This window comes from Crassostrea angulata, chromosome 4 (genome assembly GCF_025612915.1).
Source record: "Crassostrea angulata isolate pt1a10 chromosome 4, ASM2561291v2, whole genome shotgun sequence".
Taxonomy (NCBI): domain Eukaryota; kingdom Metazoa; phylum Mollusca; class Bivalvia; order Ostreida; family Ostreidae; genus Magallana; species Magallana angulata.
The window spans coordinates 18782859-18808815 of record NC_069114.1 but is presented as its reverse complement, the minus strand read 5'-3'; the positions used below and the strand labels follow the sequence as shown (position 1 = coordinate 18808815).

Genomic DNA, 25957 nt, shown 5'->3' with positions numbered 1-25957 from the left:
CCAGAAATGAAGCTCAAAAAATTTAAACTGAGGTACATAAAAAAACATCACTTGTAAAATGACAAATTGCTTCTTTTTCTTTTATAAGTTTACAAATTATTTCCAAAATGGTCTTGAATGACAGCAAATATTGATTTTTCACAAATGTAAGTCACACATACATGTATGTGGTGAAACTTTACACGATTTTTTCTATCAAATAAGTTGATCTTTTTCATCATTTTCGATTAATTAATAATAAGAATATGATATAATATGTATAACATTTGTAGATGTATGGAATTGCTCGACACGATGTATGGCTTACGCAATATTGAAAAATTAGGGTATGCCATTAAAAGGTTGTGATTTAGAAACATAATAAGATATTTCAAGAATGTCGCAAAGACTGGATTAACATAATCAATAAATATAACACTTTTTATACTAAGAATAAAAGCATAGAAAGTTCACTTGTTCAGTTGAAAAAACAAAACGCTTAAAACTTGGCGATACTTTACTACTTTCGTTGAAATTAGCGTCACAATGATGTTGGAATTTTGAAATCAAAGTGATTGAAAACAGAGTTACATATAAATTATGAAAGAAAATTGTATTCCTAAAGATTTTCCTCTTACATGTAAAAGACAATCTATGTTTAATTAGATTACGGAATAAAAAGGACAGGGATACAGAATTAGTTAAATTTGACATTTTAAATGGAATATACACGGAAGGTGGGTAATATTGCGTTACTTTGCGATTTTATTCGGGCTTTGTTAGAACATGTGGGAATGAATTTAAACTGAGTTTGTACTTGTTTTAATCATTTCCGTTCATTATTTTATTTTAATTTTTTAGTGACGCTTTCGTATTTTGTCGACTCGTAAACATTATCGTACAATAATCTCAAGTAATGATCATTTATCTGCGTAATTAATGTTATATTGAGAAAAAAAATAAATGATACAGCATTATTGTAAATAATAGCACTTATGTAATTTAAGATATGTTTTGTCCAAACGGTAATTTAGCTATTTTGAATTTTGGAAAATATCAACTATACATTTGGGCTTTTAGCATTACCTTTTGTTACTTATATGTATCAATAAATCATAACGTGCTAATATGTCACGTACTGTATTAAATTTAACGTGCCACCTAAAAAAAAAAACCCAAAAAATCTCTTTTTTTTCATGCCCATGCAGTGTACTATTGATCACGCAGAGTGATGTGTATTCTGCATTATTACATGCAGAGTCGTGTGATTTATTATTGCACACGCAGATACGTATGTTATGGTCCAATTCGTGTTTATTTTCCTTTTCCACATGCAGCGTCATGAAATTCAATATTTTATTGCAAATAAGATAAAATGCTTGGAACATAGTTTGCCCTCTACATGTATAAAGCAAAGCTACTCAAATATTAAGTCAGTCTTGAAGTCTTAGTTGCAAGTGATTTTCTGGCATAGACTTTTCCATAGCCTTATTTTACTACTTGCATTGAAGCAAGTGTTTTCAGGATTACGTTCTCTTATGGGATTTATTTTGATGTAGGGCACTTCGCATTTGGGAGTGAATCGGGGTTTTTTGTCTGACTGTCATAACTTGAGGAGCTTTAAATACATTGTCAATATGCATAAATATCTTGTTATATTAAAGACACAACCGTTTTGCGACGCAAGGGAGTAGAATAGTCGCAGGGTATAGTTCAATCCAGTAAATGTACCAAAAAGTCAAAATCAATGGTGGACAACTGTGTTGGTACCATAAGCCAGTGGCGGACAATATTGACTACGAAAGTCTAGCCCAAGTATCGTCAAGCTACAAAGAACAATTTCTGAAAATGAAGCTGACCTACCTATCAACCCCGATTTGTTAATCGAACGTCTTCAAGAAACGTTCAGGATGATATATGTATATCTGTCGTAAATAATATGTTTTGCGGTGTGACCGTTGGGGCGAGCGCAGAGGACGCCACACATATGTCATCATTGTTAAATGCAACCCGTGGACTTAACCAAACCAAAAAACTTTGGCTTTGTCTCGAAAACTTTTACCACCGCAAGGAACCGGAAGTTATCAAACTTTTATTCCAATGGGCCCTTCCTAGGATTATACACTTAAACAAAAAACTACCACTGAGCATAGCTGCAGGTCTGTAGCTCCCGGTCTGAAAAAATTCGGATGGAGGACCTTGGAGCTACAAGGCCACCCATTGAAAATACGCAAATTCTGTGAAACAATTAGTAACATTAAATTCTTCATGCAATTTACTACTGATATCGCCTCTTTATTTGCCACAGACTTTCTCCGAAACACGCTACCGACCTCGGAAAATCAAGTATGTTGAATTTACATCGAGATCGACAGTCGCCATTTTTACATGTAAACAAGTGCACCACATGAATTGACGGGACTGGTGATGGTGTTTAAAAGACTATCCGAGGCGAGTGAAGAGACGATATCAGTAGTAAATTGCATGAAGAATTTAATGGTACTAATTGTTTTCACAGAATTTGCGTATCAATAAGGTAAATTAGTCGAAAACTAGCGCACGTTTTTCTGCGCAATAAATCTACAATTTTTTTCAATGGGTGGCCCTGTAGCTCCCAGGTCGTCCATCCAATTTTTTTTCAGACCGGGAGCTACAGACCTGCAGCTACACTGAGCATTAATGAAATGTTAAACAGACTTAATAAAATATTTTGATAAACACAAAGCCGGTTTTTATATGTATTATCTCTTCTTTACCTTTTAATAATGATCATTAAAATCAATAAATTGTGTGTCTGTGTTATTTCTCATTTTGTTCCTTGTTGTTACCGGTGTTTTAATTATTTTCCTCTGTGACATCAATTTTGTTTTTAATGTTTTTAATTTTTGTAAGCTATATAAGCGTTGTAAACATATGCCCTCACCCTATTTTAGTGTGCGATATCCAATATTATTAATTGAAAGGGTTGACCACATATGCAACTTTAACAAACACATGTAGATATTTTATTTATTCATTACAAAATGACGTGGCTACACGTAGATCTAATAATGATTAGACTTTTCTTTTTTAATAATTTTTTGTCACCTACCTAACGTATACAATGATTGGATCAATATGACAAAAAATTTAGCATGGAACGTGCATGTGTATTTACTGAGCAAAAAAAAAAAAATCATAAAAACAAAACTAATCAGCCAAAGAGTCACCGTTACTGAGTGCTTCCTACACGTTACATTCAGTACAGATGCTTGATCCACCTATAAATGTATCGCGGGAATATAAAACGCGAGATCACTGTGACGTCATACTTAACTTTTTGCGCTCGACAGTTTTCGTAAATTGTCGGACAAATTCGGGGAAGGAAATGATGTCATAATATGTCAGCAAAGGTTCAGATAGGTACAGTTTTTTTACGTAAGCATATGTGTTGTTTACTTTGATGTTTTTAGAAGGATTTTTTAATGTTAAATGAAAATGATGTAACTATGCGATTTAGAGGTAATAATTTTCCGTAGAAACGCTTCCTGTTCCACCATGTTGCTATGCACCGCAAAGGATTATTGGGATATGTAGAACTTTTTCACGCGGGTCCACAAAATTTTCTTTGAACAATGTGCAGATTTCAACTCGAAATTTCAACACATTGTCTATTGAGCTCGCTACGCGAGCGGCGCTTCGCTATCACAAAAGATAAAGGACAAAATCTGGTCCAAAAAGTTTTTTGATTTAAGAGTGCTACTGTCGTTCCAGGGGAAATAACCTCTCATGCTGTCCCTTAATTCGGGTATGTTTTTAAGGTTCAGCGTATCATGAAGTCAAAGACCCCTACGTTAATCAGTCAATGGACTGATGCCTTCCTGATTTTTATCAATATAAGGATACAAAAGCACACATCAGAAGCTCCTGTTTTGTTAAAGTACCCAAGTTTTAATAGAGAGATACAAAGGCTCCACGGCGACACCGCTTGGATAGCCTACGATGAATCATTTATAAAGCTCAGGGAATCGATAGAATTAGCAAGGCAAAAAGCTGTTGAGGAACTAAGAGGAAATGTATTTCTTTGTCTCAGAAGAAAAACTATGGTCAGCCCTCTCGAAGGAAAACAGCGGCCACCGAAGTCGTTTCTGCTTTGCTTCAATCAGCGGGGTGTGAAAGAGCACCCCATGTCCTTACTCCCATGCATGCCAAATATGTAGCGGCCAACACCAAAAGATTAAATGTTCACAACCACAAACGAGCTCGTGATACAAGAAATCTCCACACCAGTAAAGTGGGACAAACTAGAGTTTTGTTACTGCAGTTGAGTTTGATTTAGAGAGCTTAAAAACTTATCAATATAACCTTTTCATGCATTAATAATTTTTCCATATCGCTTGTTTGTTTACCTTGAAAACGTATTAATAGGAGAGCTTTTTATCGGTTTTTTTCCGCAATAGAAAATCACTATATAAATAACCACAAAGTTACAATTTATCTATTTATTATTCTTTTCTTCACAAAGTAAATAAAATTTCCCAATTTATAATTAATGTAGGTGTAAAAAATGTAAGATCCACCACTGAAATTTTGATACAGTAGTCCCCCTTGCCGCTGTTAAGAATAGTGTATTTAATTCTTTTCGTACGGCATTTATTTATAATAACTAGCTAAAATATTTAACAGCAATGACCATTGATAAATATTTTATCTCTTTTTTAAAAAGTAAAAATAAATATCTTCCCTCAAATTAGTTTTCTTCTACGTCGTTTCGACTACGTTTTCCTAAAACACCCAATGACAAACTTTAAAGTCGAATTCTCCGATTGTAAACAAACTGTGTACAATGTACAAATTCTATCTATGAAAAAAAACAAAATCCTGTCAATTTAATGAGCACGTACTTTTTTATTATATACTCCTTTTATATGCCTACTGTACGTTAGAAACGTCAAACAGTTGCAGTGCCCTTGACATATTCTCATAAACCATGGTTTTTATAAAAAGTTGGTGTTTTAAAACATTGGAAAAAGAGATACAAGTTTAGAAATAATTGCACATGATATTATAGCGAAATGATATCAGGGTAACTCATATGCAGACATCAACACTCATCATGCTGATCCGTTCATCACCAGCTGACAGACGGCAATTTCTCCTCTTCCCGCGATAAGCCAAACGGTATTATTTCGATGACACTGCATTCCTCACTGATAATTTTTTTCGTTTGAAAAATTTTCTTTTGACTTTTTTCTTTTAATTACACTTAAAATATTTATCAGCAAGGAATGCGCTGTATAAGAAAAATGTCTCAAATGTTGAAAAAAGCAGAAATTTCTGGGAAAATTACAAACATATATAGGTTTGATTTTTATTATGTACGACCAATGTCCGGTTTGACCAAACTTTCATACACATACGATTAGGGTAAGTTTTAAGGTTGACTATGGGTGGTAGATTTTTGTATTAAAATGTACTTAATTTTTCACCCAGTATATAGGTCATATTTGGTTAAAAGTGGTTTTAGTTCTCTTCAATGAGTAAACTGAAAATAATGTTATGAGATTGAACAGTTTTGGCGCACTTTGTGACTATATTAGTTATATAATCATGTAGCGACCGGGTACAGTATGTTACCTGGTTAATACTCAGTAACTGTCTGACTATGTAACGAATTTGCCCCACCGATGAACAAATATTGCATTGCTTCAGTTTATTAAATTCATGTTATTGGTAAGTGAGCATTAATTACATCTCTTAATCTAAAGAATTTATAGATAATTCAAATTTAATTTCAGACGTTAACTGAACATTGACAATAAAGATGATAACATATAAATAATAATAATCAACATGATTAACTGTAAAAATAATTCATTGATAACATTTGATAAGAAATATACTCTTTTTAAAAGTAAAATTTTATATTTCAATTTGAATTTTATATCACAGAATGTCCAATATGTATCACATTTATGATAAGTTAATGATGATAACAAATAAATAATAGCTATTAACAATAAAAATAACAAGCTGATACATGTAACATTGGATTAGAAATGTTTTAAACACTTTAAAGGTCAAATTTCATTGGATATCACAGAATCACAGGTAAATATCGAATTAATGATAAACCAAGTTCCTTATTTAAATTAACATTGATGCTAATGGTACCAATGGTGCATCCATGAAATGCTGAAAGTATTTGCCTGGCCTACACGGAGGCTTCTTTCACTGTAGTTTGGAATTCAAAATCGCTCATTAGACCTAGATCACATATTTTATAAAAAGTAGATTTTTTTGGGGGTTTTTTTTTCCCGTGGAGCTACAGTTCTGCAGCTAAATTCTTCGAAGTTGTAATTTAGCATTCTTCAAGATCTCCCAGCGTACAATTTCAAAACTGGCATTATCCTCAGCGTTTGGTTTTTATCGTGCCAGCACCTACAGGATATTATTGGCCCCGCCCAAGAGTCTAATTTCTTATTCATGAGGCCATTGGTTTCACATATTATGGTAGAGGGCTTCATGAACATCATAATCATATATTTAGCATATCTTCCACTCTTTTAAAACGAAGAAGATTTTTTAAGATTTAATAAATTTTCAATAAATGACCATATTGTTAGTGTATTGTCCCGCCTGTGGGTGATCCAGGATCATGAATTTCAATCATGAAGTTTTTATGAAATGCATTTAAAGGTAGAAAAGATTTTTCTTATTTCTAAAATCTTTACTGTAATATGGCCAGATCGGTCCCACCCTAAGACATGAATATCACTGACAATAGGGCCATGTATTTCACAATGAATGATGATTGGGAATATTTGACACAGCTTATGGTCTAAAACCCCTAACCGATGGGCAATAAATGTTAATAATTAATAGAAGGCTTCATGGACATCATCGCCATTTTGTAGACATGCATTGAGTTTTTCCTAATGTTTGGGAGTAGACTGCATTCAAATTCTAAAAGATTTCTTTAAAAACAATTGGCAATTTGGCATATTTTTTAAATGCATTTAAAAAATTTTCTTAGACCCTACTGGTTTCGTTTCAACAATATTTGTTTAGTAAATTGCATCACACATATTACAATGACAGTACATAGAAGATTGACAAACAAGCCAAAAGGCTTATGTTAATCTCGCTCTCGAGATCAAACCCTACTGGTTTGATACGTCTCAATTTTTAACCCCCCGCTATAGACATATCCTGTAATTCGTGTTGCGGTTATCGCCCTTTGAAATCGATCGAAGCGCAGCGGAGTAAAGACACTTCCGGTTTTAACGAAGCGTCATTAGTAACTGCGATAAATCTAAACTCTTCTCGTATATTTGGATTCTCTGTTTGACAGTTTTGATATCGTTTTTATATTGCTTACATTTATTCATAATTATACGTGTTTTTGTACTGGTGAAACTTTTTATATCGAATATTTTACCATGGATATAGACGACCCAGATTCTATAAGTCTAGATACATTTTTTACCTGGAAAGTTGAATCTTTAAAGTGTTTTTTGGATAAAAGGGGATTACATAAGGACGGTACCAAGGCAGAGCTTGCAGCCTTGTGCTTTGCAGCTGTAAGAATGAAAGTGCCTGTGCGACCATCAAACGAGGAATCTATGATTATCAAGAAGAGAGAGGGTACACCGACATGCTACTAAGTATAGAAGGTACGGTGATCCCCGATCCACTTAAACTCTCCGCAGGATGGCATGGTGAAGCGGATGGTGTTAAATTGTGGCCACCAGTTTACATTTCAGATGTATCCAACTACTTTTTAGCATCTAATGACACAATCTCCTCCTCCAAATATCTTAATGAGTATAAAATTGGAAAAGCATATGAATATTTTTCATCTGATTGGCTAAAGGAGGTTTTTTTACCACCCTATATCATCTGCTTCTAAATTCTGCTTACTGAGAGCTAGTTGTACTCCCTCCATGAGAGTGGCTGACCAGCAGCATACTGTCTGGACTTGCATTGGAAAAAAAAACAGGAAAGATCGTGTGTTCTTACTGTTCCTGTACTGCTGGGTAAGATATATAATACGTGTTAATAATGTATGAAATATTTTAAAAGATGGTAAAAGTAAATTTATTCTTATTCTGTTCAGATCATTATTAAATGACTTAATTGGTCAGTTCTTTAATTATATCCCTCAAATATATGTGTACAAGTGCATGGACTATTAATTGAAGTTAATTCTATATAATGCTCTTTGAATTATCTGTAGTGGTTCTGGTCAACTATTGCAAACTTGTCTATTATTGGACAGATTGGGTCAGACATGCAAACATGCTGCAGGTCTGATTTTCTGTGTGGAACATGCTAATAGAATGGGATATTCAGCATGTACATCCATGCCATGTTCATGGAATGTTCCGTCCGAAAAGACAAGTTATGGGCCTAAGGAAGTTTCCAGCATGACTGTTAAAAAATCACAGTATGGAAAATTAGGTTTGTACTCATATCATCATATTATTAAAATTTATCTTTCTGAATTTTATGACTCATGTCTGACTGATCATGCACTTTTCTCTTGCAATAACCGGCTCCGCGGTTTATAAAGTGTAAACAGTAAATTGTCCCAAGTTATGTTATATCGTATAACATAGGTAGACATTCAATTCATTCCTTAATTAAGGTCTTCCGTTTCAAACGGAAGACCTTATAGTTTTCGTACTGTTTCTTCTTATTATTATTTTTTTCCACGAATTTTGTGCACGCGATTTCTCGAAAACTATTCAGCCGATTTCGACCATTTCTTCACAGATGATTGCCAGTGGTCATAATTTTAGAAGTTTTTTGAAATTTTGAAATCGTCACTTCCGGTTCCGATTTTCGGCCGATTTTGTAAATTTTTACGACCAATTTTGTGCAGATATAAACTCAGAGACTATCAGAGATGTGATTATAACATTTTCCGGATAGGTAGACCATAGTTTGAAGTGCACAATGCAGTTTTTTTACGCCAGTGGTGTAAAGTTTAGGAGCTCGCCTGGGCTCGAAAAAGGGATACGAATTTTGAATCAAAATTTTCATACGTTTTGATCTTTATCTTTTTATGAGTTGATATTTTTCTAAAACATATATAATAAAAGTGGTAGAGAATTAAAAGTTCTTTCCAACAAAACCAAGAAATAGGGACTCGCCCCTTAAATTAGGGGCCAAGACACTCGTAAACTCTATTACAAATAACTTAAATACGATAAAAATTTTGTAATGCATTATAGAAACAAAGTTGTTGATCGTAACAATATCTATCAGGTAAAATTATTGCCACGCCCATTTATTAGAGATTTTCAGGGGCCAAAGTACCTAAACTTTGACGCAATATATCTAGAGAAGGAGACATATTTTGTTTAGCATTGTAGAAGAGAAAATGTTTGCATTGATAATTCTAATCGATTCCATTAATCAAAACACCAATGTCTGTCCCCATTAAGGATCTAGAGGGCTGGCCCCTAAAATATTAAATTATTTGTATCTCAAAAATGAACAACAATTTTAGATGGGTGTAAGAACAAAATATGTTAGTATTCTTAAGATCGTTTCTAAGACGTCACAAAAAAGGAGCTGGCCCCTTACATTAGGGGTCAAGCTACTCGTAAACTCTGTTACAAATAACTTTAAAACAAACAAAATTTTGTAATGCATTATAAAAGCAAAGTTGTTGATCGTAATACTATCCATCAGGTAAAATCAATGCCACGCCCATTTATTACGTAATTAGGGATTTTAAGGGGCCAAAGTACTTAAACTTTGACGTAAAATAACTAGAAAAGGAGACATATTTTGTTTAGCATTGTAGAAGATAAAAGGCCTGCATTGATGATATTAGGCGATTCAATTAATCAAAACACCAATGGCTATCCCCATTAAGGATCTAGAGGGCTGGCTCCTGAAATATTCTATTATTTGTATCTCAAAAATGATCAACAATTTTAGATGGCTGTAAGAACAAAAAATGTTAGTATTCTTAAGACCTTTTCAAAGACATCATGAAAAAGGGGCTGGTCCCTTAAATTAGGGGTCAAGCTACTCGTGAATTCTGTTACAAATAACTTTAAAACAAACAAGATTTTGTAATGCATTATAAAAGCAAAGTTGTTGATTGTAACAATACCCATCAGGTTAAATCAATGCCACGCCCATTTATTACGTAATTAGGGATTTTCAGGGGGCCAAAGTACTTAAACTTTGACGCAATATATCTAAAGTAGGAGACATATTTTGTTAAGCACTGTAAACAGAAAATGTCTGTATTGATGATACTGATCGATTCCACTAATTGAAACACCATTAAGGATCTAAAAGCTGCCCCCTTAAATATTCAATCACTTGTATCTATAAAATGAACAACAATTTAAGATAGGTGTAAGAACAAAAATGTTAGTAGTTGTGAAACCTTTTGAATGGACTCAAGCAAACGGGACTGGCCCCTTCAATTAGGGGCAAAGACACTCGTAAAATCTCTTACACGTAACTTAAAAACGATCAAGATTTTGTAATACATTATAGAAGCAAAGTTGTTGATCGTAAAAATATCAGTTTGTTAAACTCATTGCCACATCCTTTGACGACATAATTAGAGATTTTAGGGAACTAAAATCTTAAATCTTTAATGTGCTGTATGTGAAAACGCAAACCGCTTTGTTAAGCATTGTTAAGGATATTTACAATCGTTTACATTATCTAAAAGGGAGGGGTTGAGAGAAAATTCTGAAATTTCATTCATATTTTAATCTTATCGTTTAAAAATTGAACGGAAGACCTACTCGTTACTCGTAACGAGATCGTATCTAGTATAATTTACTTATTTCAACTTCATATGATAATTTTTTTAATTTCAGACCAACGTCCACTTTTTTCTTCTGTGAAAAAGTACTGCATGTCCCTACAAAGGTTATTTTATGTTCACACACAATTGACTAAATGTCTAATTCTATAACATAATACTTAAAGGCATTTACATATATATATATAGAGAGAGAGAGAGAGAGAGAGAGAGAGAGAGAGAGAGAGAGAGAGAGAGAGAGAGAGAGAGACATAATTCACTAGTATATTCAAATACATTGTATAATATTATAGGTTACTCTGTGACATCTCTTCGCCAAGAGACACAAGGGAGTGGACACGAAAAACAAGGAGAACTAAAAGAACTGGGTAAGTTTTTTTTGTTGAGCTGTTTGTAATTAAATTATCAGGACAAATATTTGGATACCTCCATTAATGATGAAAATTAAAGTGTCTGTTTGGTCAACAAATCTATGAAATGTTTCAGATACATACATGTACTTAAATATTCATTGATAATTTAATTTTGTTTAATCCAACCAATCCCCAAAGAGCATGCGAAGGACTATGGAAATAATGATTATCAGTCTGGTATTGTTATATCTTTTCATTAATTGTTAATAAGTAAATGAATAGAAAATAATAAGGTAAAATGAGGGTTAATTATGTACCCTCACCAATGCTACATTACATGAACAAATTTAAACCCATTCCAAACTTTTTTTATGTGCATATTTTCCAGAATTATTAATTTTTAAAATAAATTATTTTTTAATTATATTTTCATATACAATGTATTTGTATTTTTTAAATAGGAGTTTACTTAAAAGAATAAAAGCTTTCTTTGATGCGGTATGCCAAGGCTTTCCAGCCAAAAGAACTTGATGTGTTTCTCTCAAATTTGCCAGCATATTCAGCAGATGAAATAGCAGAAATAGCAAAGCAAACAAGAGGACAGGCTGGAAATTCTATATGGCACAATGCTAAGAATGGACGCATTACCGCCTCCAGGTATATATACATTTATCTGCATTTTTTCCAGTCCATTATTTAGAAATATCAAATATTGTAATTTCATATGTAATAAACAGCAATTTATTAATTGCTAAAAATTTCACAGGAATATGTTTTAAGTACATTATCATATCTTCTGAACTTTAAGTCGTTCAGACTTTTGATTTGAATTCATATCACACAATTAACATTTCAACATTACTGTTTATTTCTTTATCATAGTAGAGACACATTACAAAATTCTAAATTTTAATTTTTTCAAAAAAATTTCAGCAACATCAATACATATATTAATTTTAAGATTAAATAAATAAAAATCATACAATTTATTGTAGGTTTTACTCAGTATATACCAAGGTGAACACTATAAAGAGAAAACCCGATGAACATGTTTCAGTTTCATCACTGTTGAAACAAATAATTGGAGGAGCAAATTGTTCAGGTATTTTGAATGATAGCTAGGACGTCAATATAAATAAAAAGAGATAAAATATATTTGCCTTCAAAATTTGTCTACATGAAAAATCAACAATCATATTTTCAGATGCACTATTGTGTAATTTAATAATTGATAGGTGTTTTTTTTTTTAATATTAATTCAGATGACACCAAGCCTTGCCCCAAAGCCATAAAACATGGACAAGCCATGGAACCCGCTGAAAGCAGCATTACATAAAGATGATGAAAGGAAACCATACAAACTTTCATGCGCAAGATTGCGGGATCTTTATTCACCCGCAGCGTTCTTACATTGGGGCTAGCCCAGATATGTTTTAATATCTTGCTCCTGTTGTGGAGATGGGGTTCTCGAAGTTAAATGTCCAATTATTGCTCCATGCAATGTATGTTTACCAAATATATATAAATGCAAAGGAAAGTGCCTTAAATACTTGCAATATGTAGATGGGTGTGCAAGTTTGAAAAAAAAAACACTGCATATTACGCACAGATTCAGGGCCAAATGACTGTTACAAACATAAGTTACTGTGACTTTTTCATTTACACAAGTTATGCAACTTTTGCCAATGAATATGTTTTGATTTTGAGTATTGGTTAGATATTGTTTCTTAGATTATTTTTTTAAGAAATATTTGGCATCATATTTGTTATTTGATGAAGTTCAGTTAGATGTGTTTCATGACCATGAACACCAGCCAATGGAACTTGAGGAGGAAGGTAGCGAGTGCTTTTGTAGGGTTTGTAATCAGGTTGTAAAAGAGCAGGATGGCATATCTTCTTTTAGAGAGGGTACCATTGCATGTGATAATTGTGAAAGCTGGTATCATTTTAAATGTATAAAGATGATAAAATCTGCTCTACAGAACACAGACAGATGGTTATGTACATATATTTAGCATGTATCTATGAGAAAATGTTCTTGTATTGAAGAATTAAGTAAATGCTTTTTACTTCTGAAATTGACTTCAGGTGTTTTAGAATACTGTATAAGTTGCTTATAAGGAATGTTCTATACTTAATATTTAAAGTTAAGTATAATTAAGGGCAAGGAGCTTGCATGACATTATTTCTACTCTAGCTATGTACTCAATGAAATTTCTCTGGCCTTACACTTAGTTGATTATATTGTTTGCATTGTTCAGTATCTTGGCAGTGGAGGGTACAGGTTGCAAAGTCCTGCAACAATGCGAACAATATCATCTAAATGATGAAGTAAGGTCAGAGAAAATTCATTCTTTAGTATACGAAAACATTTCATTGTTCTGATAGCTTGTTCGATATATATTCTTCTATTTGCTATTTGTTTAGTTTTGACAACTTCTTGCTTTGTAAATTGAAATGCTCCACGCCTACCGGGTGGTATCAGAAGCTCAGCATTCAACAATAAAAGTTCTCCCTTTACTGGAAAACCCTGTGTGCCAAGACTTTATCATATGGTTCAATGAGTTTAAGGAAACCAGAATTCACAGTTACAAATTAACACTGGTACGACCACCCCATCCTTTTGAAATATAATTTATCATTCCAGAAGGATTAATACTAACCGAGTATTATGCTGTATTGGGTGCTTGTAGTCATTCCATGTATCAGTACGAACTTGAAGATTTTGGGGTGTCTCAAGAAATATTTCAGTACAATCGATGATGTGCCTGACTAAGTTATATGCTGGATTTCTGAATGAGGGGGGGGGGGGTAAATTTTCCCTCACCATTTCTTTAGGGGGATTAAACACTAGATCACCTGCAATCTTGCCTAAGATTTTTACCCATGTTGTAAAAATATTTGAAATATTTTGTTTTGAAATCCCAAATCTCTGTGCTTAATCTTCATACAATAAGCCTAATCTAATTTTCATCAATGTAAGAAGAAGCTCATTCTTTACAGATAGGCTTCTTTTTCTTCCCCTTTTTTGTCTACTAAGTTTGTTTTTCAGTGGGTGACTTAAAAGAGATGGGCCATTCCAGTACTAGACTTTAGATAGATAGGGTTTTATTACACTCAGTATAGCTTCAAAAGCTTGTACGCTAGGAATGCCTGTGTAGAATCTGATTTGTTCATTTGTTCTAAGATCTTCAAATCCAAAATGTTGGTCCATCCTTATTAGCAGGACTTATTTTCAACAGACAATTTGGTAATTTTTGCTCTTCACTTTTTGATTTCTGCATCCTTTGTTATACAAGAGGAACAATGGCAGTTATCATAATCATGGTCATGGCTTACAGTAGTGAACACATTTAAGCTAGATGGTACAATGATAACAGATTGTGACACACAGTTTGATGGCTCAGTTTTAGGCTTTTTTGCGGGGGTGTCATTCTTTAAAGTAATTTCACGTGTTTTAGGGGGCTTTCTGGGAGCACTCACTGTTTGTGAATGGCCTAGATTCAATGTTGGATATGGGTTTTTCAAAGTAGGGATACTGTCCACAAAATGATTTGAACATATTCTGGAGTCAGAATTGTGAAGCCAGTATTTTTTTAAAGGATTTTTCGGGTCCTTTCTGTTAACAGATTTGATCCATATCTGTCTTTTATCCACTTCATCCTCAGAGAGAAATGGATATATTTGAAATGGACGCTTGCAAACACATGGAAATTTTCCAAACTTACTAGAATGTATGACACAAAGTTTGCTCCTCCAGATGTTAAGTCTGTATCCCCCATTTGAGCAACCAATTACACAACAATTTCTTTTTGAAATGTTAAAAGACAATATACCGGTATATATACTGGTACCTTCTGACAAATATCTTAAGCAACAAAAAAAGTAAATAAAACTGAAGCACAATTTTGTTTTAAGCACAAGCATACATTTAGCTGTTACGTGCAAAGAAAAGTTAGAGGTTAAATGCAGAAAGCAAATTAAATAATAAATTATTAAATTATTAATCACTTATATTGTAGTTCACAAAGCTGATAGGTGCAGGCATACAGTTAAACTGTTTTTGATGGCAGGGTAGGGTAAAACACATATTAATTTATCTTTGTTCAGATCAGTTCTGAAAAATCATCAGCTGTTACCTAATAATTGAACCAACAAAACTCAAAATAACTATGTTTTTAACAAAAATCGATATTGATATCCATGTTTTGTTTATATGAGGAAGATGTGCTACAAGTAGATTTATATTGAAGCAGAGGAAATTCAGACTGTTATTTCCATTTTCTTCTTTTCTCTTAAAAACTTTCTGTTGCAATGTTATTGCAAAAGTTAAGTTTCTATATGCTCTTCATATCATTTTTCATATTTTATGGCTGTATTACCTCGTGTATAATTTTATATCAGTGGCTGGCTAGCACACGATTGGAACAATCTTTAAAATACATAAAATCTATTCAAGATAAAATATCTCGAAATTTTGATCATTGAGCTTACATTATGTTAATGTCAACAAAATACAGACAATAAAAGCAGTTTTAGGCAATTAATGGTTTGGAGCTCCTATTTGTCAGTATTTTTTAAAACTCGGTCAAAAATGGGTACAATTCCTATCCGTTTTCGTCCGTCGTCGTGCGTTAACAATTTTACATTTATAACTTCTTTAAAACTACAAGGCTAGTTGTTACAATTTTTTGTGTGAGACATCTCTATGGTAAGAGGAATCTAAATTGTGAAATTAATGGCTCTACCACCCGCGGGGCGCCACAGATAAGGCCAAATATGCAAAAAACGCTAAATTTTCAAAAATCTTCTTCTCTACTCCCACACATGTGAGGAAAAAACTGGTTGCATGGTTATGATGTCCATGAAGCTCTCTACCAAAATAGTGAAAATTCATGGCCCCTGGGTCAGGGGTTCTGGCTTTAGGGTAGGGCCAATATGGCTATAGAGTAAAAATGTATTAAATCTTAGACAATCTTCTTTTCTACTCCCATATATATTTGTTCAAAACTAAATGCATGATTATGATGTCCATGAAGCTCTCTACCAAAATTATGAAATTCATGACCCCTGTATCATGGGTTCAGGCTCTAGGGTGGGGCCAATATGGCCATATAGTAAAAATGTATGAAATATTTATAAAATCTTCTTCTTTACTCCCACACATGTGGGCTAAAAACTGAATGCATGATTATGATGTCCACTAACTCCTCTATCTAAATTGTGAAATTCATGGCCCCTGGGTCAGGGGTTCAGGACATTGGGGCAATATAGTGTTAATGCATATGTTTTAAAAACTTCTCTATTTTCACACATCTGTATGAAAAACTGATTTTATAATTATGATAACCAGGAAGTCCTCTACTAAAATTTTAAATGTCATGTCCCTTAAGGTATGGGTTTTGACTCTAGGGTGGGGCCAAAATGGATGTATAGGTGTTAATGCATGTAATGTTTAAAATTTTCTTCTTTACTCCGACACACCTGAAAGGAAAACTGAATTCATGATTTTGTAGACCAGATCTTTTCATCAAAATTATAGGTTTCATAGTTCGTTTTGAAAGATTTCAGGCAGAGAAGTGCTCGTAATTACATATTTATAATTTTTCTAATCTAGAATGAAACCCAATTGTAGTGGTGCCAGAATAATTCCGGATTTGGTTTTGATTGTAGAGTTCAATAGTGTATTCCATGTGAAGCCATGCTTGTTTTTGTGTGCATTTCTACATGCCAATTCGGTGTTTGCGCCCCTAAAGAGTAAGTCTGTTATGTATTTGTTATTATTTGTCAATCATCTAGTAAATGTACCAGCATCAATGAATTGCCAGGTCAGGATTTTAATTACAGTATGATGCATTAAGTATTCGTACAAAATGGCGGCGTGTTTACATCACGCTTTGCATCGTTACATTGCAAGTGGGATAAAATGGGTTATATTTATAGTATTCTGTCATCGATGACGTTTTATACGTCACTTGATTTTTTTTTTCGTCTGCATTTGTAAACAAATCTCAGACATCGAAAGTAAAATGGGTCGCAGAGGAAAAGAACTAAGCAATGATGTAAAAGAAATCGCTCAAAAATTATTTGAAGCAGGTAAAACCATCGATTATGTGTCAAATACGTTGCATATACCAAGATCTACTGTTGGCAGCTTTAAAAAGGGTATTGGACATCGGGGCTCGATAGAAATCACCCCCCGAAGAGGAAGGATCCCCTCTGTTACAGCAAGGGAATATAGAAAGTTAGAGCGGTTAGTAAAAGTTAACAGAAGAGACAATTTACAAGACATTACATCAAAATTCAATGAGAATGGGGAAAGACCAATATCAAAACGTACTTTGCAGTTTCATTTAATTATTTAAAAATGGGTAGGCCTACATAAGATCGATTTCAAAGAAGAAAGTAGTTGTTAAAGATGTGAATCGTCAGAAACGTCTGTCTTGGTGCCGTGAAAAGTGACAACTGACTGTACTGCAGTAGAGTTACTGGGACAAAGTGATCTTCTCAGACGAATCTAAGATAGGGGTGGGGCATGATTCTCGTGCATATGTGTGGAGAAAAAGACGCGAGGGCTGGAGACCGGCGATTTGGCGAGGGCGCGGAAAACCGGCTAATTGTATTCGGCGCGCCCGCGCGTCCATCTCATCTCTAGTATTCCAAGTTAAATCTTCCCATAGTAAAACACTCAAATGACGTCGATTTTTCTTTATTTTAAAGCATTATCGCTTACATTCAGGTAAAGAAATTTCGACCCCGATAGTAATTACCTTGAAAAATAGTTTTGATTCACATTTATAACGGTAGGCGGTAGAGCTTTATAAATCGCAGATTTATTCTTTAGTGACACAAACCAAAGTTCTTTGCATTTCATTTTTAATTCATGATTTGGAAATGGATATTGTCTATTTTGCTATAACTTTGAGCGGTGATAGCTTTGCTTTTATTTTTATTTTTTGGACATCAGCTAACATTTTTTTAATCTTTAATATGACATTGATCCTGAAGTCCAGTCTACCTTTGTAAAATGCCAACAGAGACATAAACAACACAAACACAAAGGTTTTTATGTCTCTGATGCCAAACAGGGTATCGTTGTTTTACAAAAAACATACTGTCCGTATTTATTAATACCAGCTTATAATATATTATCGTCTAGAAATTGGACTTGTTGAGTCAATAGCCCAACTGGCCTAAACATTATAAACCGGGGTATGGGGTCGTCCAGTATGTAAATTTACATGTATTACTAAGTGATGTAATCGCAAGATTTCTCCATATTGTCTTCAATGTGAATGATATGAAATGTATGTTGACACACGGCTAATCGTCGTCTGAGCAGAGCAATATATGATATCGTAAAGTTATTGACAAGAAGGCCCATGACTTGTACAGACATTTTCTATAACTTCAAATTTTCTCCCGCACCTACTCCCGATATATTGTTTTTATTTTATCAAGTGAGAACTTCTTGCCAATTTTAATAATACAAGGTACTACTATTCATATGCGCACAGGATAACCAAATAATATGTTTCCCTCTCAGCCTTGAACCCGTACCTTATTACATGATCAATGAATACTTATCCAGGGTACAATTTCACCGCGTGGATGGTGGTCCAGGGCACAGATGTCTGACATTGTAATATTTATTTTAGAAATATGATAATTTTCTGTACTGCAATAATAATTATTATAGTACAGAGAATTATCTCATTATCGCAAGAAATATTTTTAACATCATTCAGCTGCTTGTGCTTCCCTCTCCCCAATACTGTCGAGAAAAAATAAAGCTGATTTCTAGTGGTATTTAGCATTATATGAAAATAACATGAAGTTTGATGACAAAAAAAACGTAAAATTGTATTATAACGAACACATCACACAAACAGAATTCACGGCAGTATTAAAACATTTTTAGATTTTTCTATTCTCATATACTAAATGTTTCTAATAGATTTCTATTGAAAAAGACACCAAGTGCCTCATTTAAATCAAACTCATTGATATCAGGATTTTTTTTTATTACAAACCATCGTTCATTACTCATTCTGCCATTCTGGCAGAGTAAAACATCGTGCCCGATAAAAATAAAATCGTATAATCGATAATCTAATTTACAAACAAAATCTGTTGCGCGAGCGCGCGGACGCGCCGAATACAGTTAGCCGGAAAACCAAGCCATGTTAATAAGTGATGGTCTGGTGATGTCTCACATGCATCGAGTCGGCACTATTTCTGCAGTAGACGGTAACATTAATGCATATAAATATCAGCAGATACTAGACGACAATTTGTGGTCCGTTTTAGCCCATCATTTTCCGACCGGAAACTATGTTTTCCAAGACGATAATGCCCCGGTGCAAAGTGCGCGTTTTACCCAAGATTATTTACACAGAAATAGCATAAGAACAATGAGCTGGCCGGCACATAGCCTCGATATCAACATCATTGAAAATATTTGACTTTTGATTAAAAGAAAACTTCAGGGAAGAGTTGGGAGAATAGAAAACAAAGAAGACGTGTTCCATAAAATCCAGGGCATCTGGACTGAGATCACGTCTGAATATATAAAAAGCCTATATCAGACAATTCCTAAGTGATTAGAAAGTGTTATTCGACTGAAAGGTCATCTTACATGGTATTAGGTTAGTTTTAGCTATTTAAAATATTTTTAAACATGTAAACTGAAGTTTGAAGAGTGACCGAATTCCGTCGCAAATGTAAACATGCCGCCATTTTGTACGAATACTTATTGCATCATACTGTATTTACGCATTTCTAAAAACGTTGTCAATCGTCTGTACAAGTATGGCGTCCCACATGTGTAATTGTATTCAGCGATGGTGTTTTAATTTGTATGCCGATATGCAATGTTGTGCCTTGTGATTTATTTGTATTCAATCACATTTGTATTTTAGTTTCCACCCTCGGTGAGAGAGGTTTGTAACATTGACGGGCCAATAAATCTACCAGAACCTGTTTATTGTGTCAAACCGTTACACCAATTAATTGAATATATGGGACTCCTCGACAAGTTTATGTTTGGGTTAAATGCTACTCAGGTCACCATTCAGGCCTATTGGCCTCTTGTTAAAATTGATAGCGGAAGTGTTTTTTATAGATGATTCAAATGAATACCTGAAAACTTTTCTAGAGAGGAAAGTCCTGTTTGCAGACCTAACAACAACAAGCTCATTGTTGAGCTGTTTGTTCCTTTCAACATATTGATTCTTTGTTATACTAATCCTTCTTTTGTGCAATGACAGAAGCCTTTATAAACCTGGCTAAAAAACATTGAGCAGCTTTTCAACTGAAGAACTATTTCTATCTTTGCTGCATCAGCGTGAAAAGTGACTCTTCTTAGGTAAAATGCAAATGCATTTATATTTGTAAAAAAAATTCTTATGTCATAATTCTTTCCTCGATTGTTGTGTTAAAATCCTTCAGTAGGCCTAGGGCAAATTCTAGTGAGAAGAAATACATTTTCAACTCAGGATTCTTTTAAAGTTATGATGTACGATGAACTTCCCCATCAATTTTAACTTTATAATGGATGTTGAAATAGCTGGACAAACCTCTTAATGGTAAAGGTTCTCGAAAACAACTTTTCAAACTGAAAGCCACCTTTTGAATATTAAACAATATTTTCAGACAAAAAAAACAAACAATGCAATTGCCTAGATTCATAACTAAATACGTTTATTATATACCTAGTGGTTGAACTTCTCAAAATATTCAATGAATCAACACCAATAAATCCAATTATATATGCTTAATACTTTTCCTTTTCATTAGCACCATAATAACCAAATATAATATTGATAAAGATAAATTTATGCTTTATCATTTCATCGTTACTTGGTGTGAAAAGGGTAGTTTTTTAGTTGAGCATTTGTCGGAAGGAAGTCCAAATACAATGCATGTTCTCTTGAACTAAAAAATAAAATAATTTGAGAATTTTATCAAATCCTAAATAAGGTGATACATTGTATAAAACTTCACATGCATTTTGATTAAGAATATACACGATTCTCAGAATATTTACGGAACTCAAATCTGGAAAAAGTTTTTCGTTATCAAGTAAATTTGCGTGGATAAACCTGTATCCATCTTGCGAACTTTCGTCTACTTATGATGTCGGATTGTTTCATATGTTGTGTTATTTATACATTATAAGGTGTGAATTTCCAGTCAACACGTACTAGTAACATACTGTAAATTCTTACTTTGCCTACAATGTGCTTAAAGTCAGCATTGATTTTCGAACTTTCTTCAATTACATTTCCCTTCATATTTTTGTATCAGAAACAGTTGTCATCGCAGTGTCTGTAGAAATGCATTTTCCAATTTTTTCTTCAGTTCTGAAATTTCTAGTTTGACGTCATATTTATTCATAAAAGGAAAAATTAATCTTTATTTCTATTATACACTATTGATTTATTTCTTCTCTAGATTAAAGCTCAATTTTTAAAGATATGATTAGATTTAATAGTACATGTAATTGCGATAGAGACAGATATGATGAAACACCCTATATGACAAAAAATACAGTTACTGTTATATTTATTTATTTTTATTGAGTAGGCTATTCAAGGAAAGTTAAAGAACATATGTTAAATAAATATGTTTTAATATCAAGATTACTTAATTGAACAAAATTATCTGTTCAAAATCTAAACGTAGCTGAATATGAAACAATTTTAGAACATCCTGTTTGTATGAACAAATTTATTTAGAGGACGGGTCCAAACTAATAAACCTTTTGTGTGCATGTTTCCAAAAGTGCATGAAAATCAAAAATAACATTAGTATCGATTACATTTTTATCATATATATATCATGCGCAAACGTTTAATAGAATATTGCAAACAGTTTCACGGAGAGACGACAAGAATGAAGCAAGCGTGTTTGATACTACTGTTCGTTGCTTACTTTTGCCCAAGTGTTTGTTCGCTGACAACGTTTCAACAACAATTTTTAGATGTAAGTGATATAATATTCAGTTATTTAAACGCTTTTGTTTGATTCGTTTCTTATTTAAATGTATTTCCATTGTAACACTGTGGAATCATTAAATTCATTGGGGGCCAATTTTCGTGGATGGCTTAAATTTTACAGGTTTGTGGGGACGTAATTTCGTGTATTCTTATATATTTACAAAAGGAAATATGGCTTTATTACTCTAATTTATTCATTCGTGGAGGATGTTAATTCGTAGTTGAGACGTGCCCACGAATTCCACGAAAATTGAGCCACCACGAAATTTAATGATTCCACAGTATAGTAAAGTTTGGTCGACGTACATGCTTTTTGTTTGTGTATTTAAGGTCCATAATGAAAAACGCCGTATTGTTAATCCAACTGCTGCAAATATGAGAGAACTGGTTTGTGAATATTTTACATTTAATTTACACTTCTCTGTTGCACAACGTGTCAAATAAAATGAAGATAGCATATAATTTGTTTTATTGATTTATTTATAAATATAGTTCTATCCTGTTAGTTCCATAAGTGATATCTTGTAGCACATATCTTTTTGACATATTTTATCAAATTGATGTTACAAACAATCTAAATCACACTGTAAAATATAGATTTGTACAATATGTGACTAAATAAATATTTGCTTCGTATATGTACCCCCAACAGAAATGGAGCGATGAATTGGCAACTGTAGCTCAGAACTACGCTAACAAGTGTGTGTCAGGACACAATCCATACAAATCTGATGAGGCTGAAAGTTTTAAAAGAGTTGGCGAAAACCTTTACTACTCGAAATGTAAATTTTTTTTTCATACTTTGATATTTACTTAGTATAGTAAAAGTTCAACGTCGCCAGGTGTAATCATACTGTAAGGTTTAGATTTCAGAGGAGATAGGTTATTTATTTGCTGATCTCATTGAATGTATTACAGTTAGAATGCAAGGTCACTTATCTTTTTTTTCTCTGAAAGGATGTATAAAAGTTTGTACACTATAAGTCAAATAAATCGCGTGCAACAAAAAAACCTACAAATTCATATTAATATCAATTTCTAAGGAAAAAATAAATTTAGTTGGCTACATGTATAGTATAGATAAATTCAAAAGGAGCTAAACAATTATCAATTTTATCAAATAACTTATTCCCATCATTTGTGCAAACTGGTAGGTGTATCGATATGATTCCATTTGGTTAATCTTTCAGGGTGTGTTCTGTGATAAAACGATGAATTTAGATAAACTATAAACCTCCTATAAGCAGAAAAAACTACATTGCAGTGACTAACCCATTGGCAAGCCTTGTAACATAACAGCTAAACGTGGTTTTTTTTTTAATTCTGTTTTTAATTTATTTCTAAGATTAATACCTTGGTTTCTTGGTAGATACATTAAAATTTGGTAACCTTGTAAATAATTTGGTATCTTGAACTTTGTACATTGAACAGATGAAGCAACACCCCGAAAAGCAGTAGAGTATTGGGACAACGAAAAGAATTCTTATGATTTCGGTACCAACATCTGCACCCACGAAAAAACTTGTAGCCATTACACACAGGTGCCTCTATTTTGAGCATTAATTAAAAACAAACATGACTAAGTTAAAATCAGACATCTTTGTGTTCAAGAGGATGATGCTTACATATTTAAAAAAGCAGATGTTAAGTAAAATAAAACATAAATGTAAAATTCAATTATAAAGTATGTTTTATCTTAAACAATCGGTCAACATTAAAGTGTGGATAAAGTAATGGACTGTGATTATGTGTTTGTATTTATTTGTTTTTTTTTTGTTTTTTTTTTATTTGGGGGGGGGGGGGGGGGGGTTGGTGGTTTTTGTGTCAGTTAGTGTTAATGTTTGTTTGTTTTTGTTCTGTATTTAACGGTTACACTTGAGTGTTATTTTACTGTTTCGTGAAATAAAGGTTGTGTGGGCAGAGACTGAGTACGTGGGTTGTGCTGTGGCATTCTGTGACCCACTGATAAGGGAGGGTTGGTCGTCAGGTTATTTCTATGTGTGTAACTACGGAGAGCGGTAAGTAACATCAATACATTGTAATAAAGAGGAGAAACTGTGGAACAGTTGATGTTAAAATTCCTCTTGAGATGTTATATAGACTTAAAAACAATACCTTCATACCTAGACACCGTGGAACGTGTTCGCACTTGGGTCTATGATTCAAACAATCATTTATTAATTACATATTTTAATGTTTAAATTTATGGTCTGTTTACATCTAGATCACTTTACATTCTCAATAAAGCTCTAAAAGATGTTTTGTTACAATTTCCTAATTTTGATTGTTTTATTCAAAGTGGTAACATGAACGGAGATAGACCATACATACATGTAAGTGGATCAACTTGCAGCAAATGTCCATCAGGATACTCTTGTAACAACGGGTTGTGCTCAAATTAATGTTAGTAATGTACATGCAGTAATATCATCGCTTTTTGTATTAGCGAAAAATTAATACCTTTTAAGATCAATTACAACATGTTTTTTTTACTATATATGTATTTTACATATACATTACTGTATATATATATATTTTTCAGAATTTAGAGCATTGCTCAGAAGATTACAGAATGTATCTTTGATTTGACAATAAAAAAAAAAGCATCATTTTATAAAGTATTTATATTTTCTCTTTTCTTCCAAACATCAGAACAAAATCATGTGTCAGTTGATCATATGATAATATTTCCATTCCGTTTATATTTCCCCATATGTTTGCATTGCAAATCTGTGACGTTCAATTTCATGTGAATACACCTAGCTAACTCATGTGCCAGGAGCAAAGTATAGACGTTATCATGCGTTTTGAGTATATTATTATTGTAAGATTAAATAAAATGTTCAAACTAACATTACCAATTTGATATATATATATGATAAACCATATTTATTCGTCATTAAATGATTTTTAACGTTTCTGGCACTATATTTTAAGTCGCGGAAGTGACCTAAAAGGCATGTTGATATGGCTGTTCCATGTATGTTTCATATTCATGACAGAGTGAATATAATGGCTTTAAAGCGACGGTACACAAACATTTCATGTAAATATATTAGCATCGAATGCTAAAGCGTGGGATTCAATTTGTCTGCACCGCTTGGTGTGTTATAGGACCGACGACATTCGATGATATGTCGTTTTTTTCGAAATACTCAGCTATTTGATTACAAATACATGTACTTAAAAAGATTACACATTTCTTTGCATTAACATTAGAGGAAATTAATTTTAAACGGGTATCATGAAGATAGGCTGATCTTTTAAAAACCCAGAGGGTATCTTAAAAAATCCAGAGGGCATCCTAAAAACATACTTTCAGATCTAGTATCAGTGGCACTTCTAAAATTTCCTTATGTTGGATCTATATATAAGAATAAAAACAAAACATACGCAAACTAAAAAGCAATACAGATCCTCATCATTTAAAAATCAAGATTTGCAGTCGTTGGACTTTTATGTCGATTATCATGTTTTCCTAAATTTCGGTGCGTAATTCTTTTGATTCGGTCATATTCAGAATAATCAGTTGTGGATACAAGTACAGGACACATGTAAGGGGTATACACTTATAGCGGTGCCAACAAAACTGTAGTCTCTTTTAAGTTGGTGTCAAATGTAATGTAACCACTTATTTCTTCTTAGTTCTGTTATAAAGTTATACCTATTTTATAGGATTAAATGGCCAATCATTAAATTTTCCCTGTTGAATTTATCTCGTACGAAATGCCAAGAAAAAATAAAGTAATGGATATAGACAATTTTTGATATCATTTTTTTAATGACTAACTAATCAATCTGACTCTTTTGGATTTAATATTTTAATTTGTGTAATAAACCTA

The 25957-nt window shown here is 33.1% G+C and overlaps 2 protein-coding genes across 2 annotated transcripts in view; both read left to right on the top strand.

Annotated features, from left to right (window-relative positions):
- The first annotated feature begins 4159 nt into the window (after positions 1-4159).
- The window catches only part of LOC128179829 (uncharacterized), a 41454-nt gene continuing 19656 nt past the window's right edge, over positions 4160-25957 (top strand). Inside the window, exons 1-4 of the mRNA XM_052847482.1 lie at positions 4160-4267; positions 22446-22502; positions 22768-22897; positions 23547-23656. Coding sequence (XP_052703442.1) covers positions 4160-4267; positions 22446-22502; positions 22768-22897; positions 23547-23656 — 405 coding nt within the window. The remainder of the gene's footprint in view (positions 4268-22445; positions 22503-22767; positions 22898-23546; positions 23657-25957) is intronic.
- LOC128179833 (uncharacterized) lies at positions 11588-12711 on the top strand. The gene is made up of 3 exons (XM_052847486.1): positions 11588-11772; positions 12111-12217; positions 12378-12711. The coding sequence occupies exons 1-3, from the start codon at positions 11609-11611 to the stop codon at positions 12449-12451; spliced, it is 345 nt and encodes a 114-aa protein (XP_052703446.1). The 5' UTR covers positions 11588-11608; the 3' UTR covers positions 12452-12711.

Bases quoted from the DNA above. Each gene is read 5' to 3' on its own strand.
- LOC128179833 (XM_052847486.1), top strand. From the start codon at position 11,609: ATGCGGTATGCCAAGGCTTTCCAGCCAAAAGAACTTGATGTGTTTCTC. The intron at 11,773-12,110 runs GTATATATACAT...AATTTATTGTAG, and splicing joins GGACGCATTACCGCCTCCAG to GTTTTACTCAGTATATACCA. The intron at 12,218-12,377 runs GTATTTTGAATG...ATATTAATTCAG, and splicing joins TGGAGGAGCAAATTGTTCAG to ATGACACCAAGCCTTGCCCC.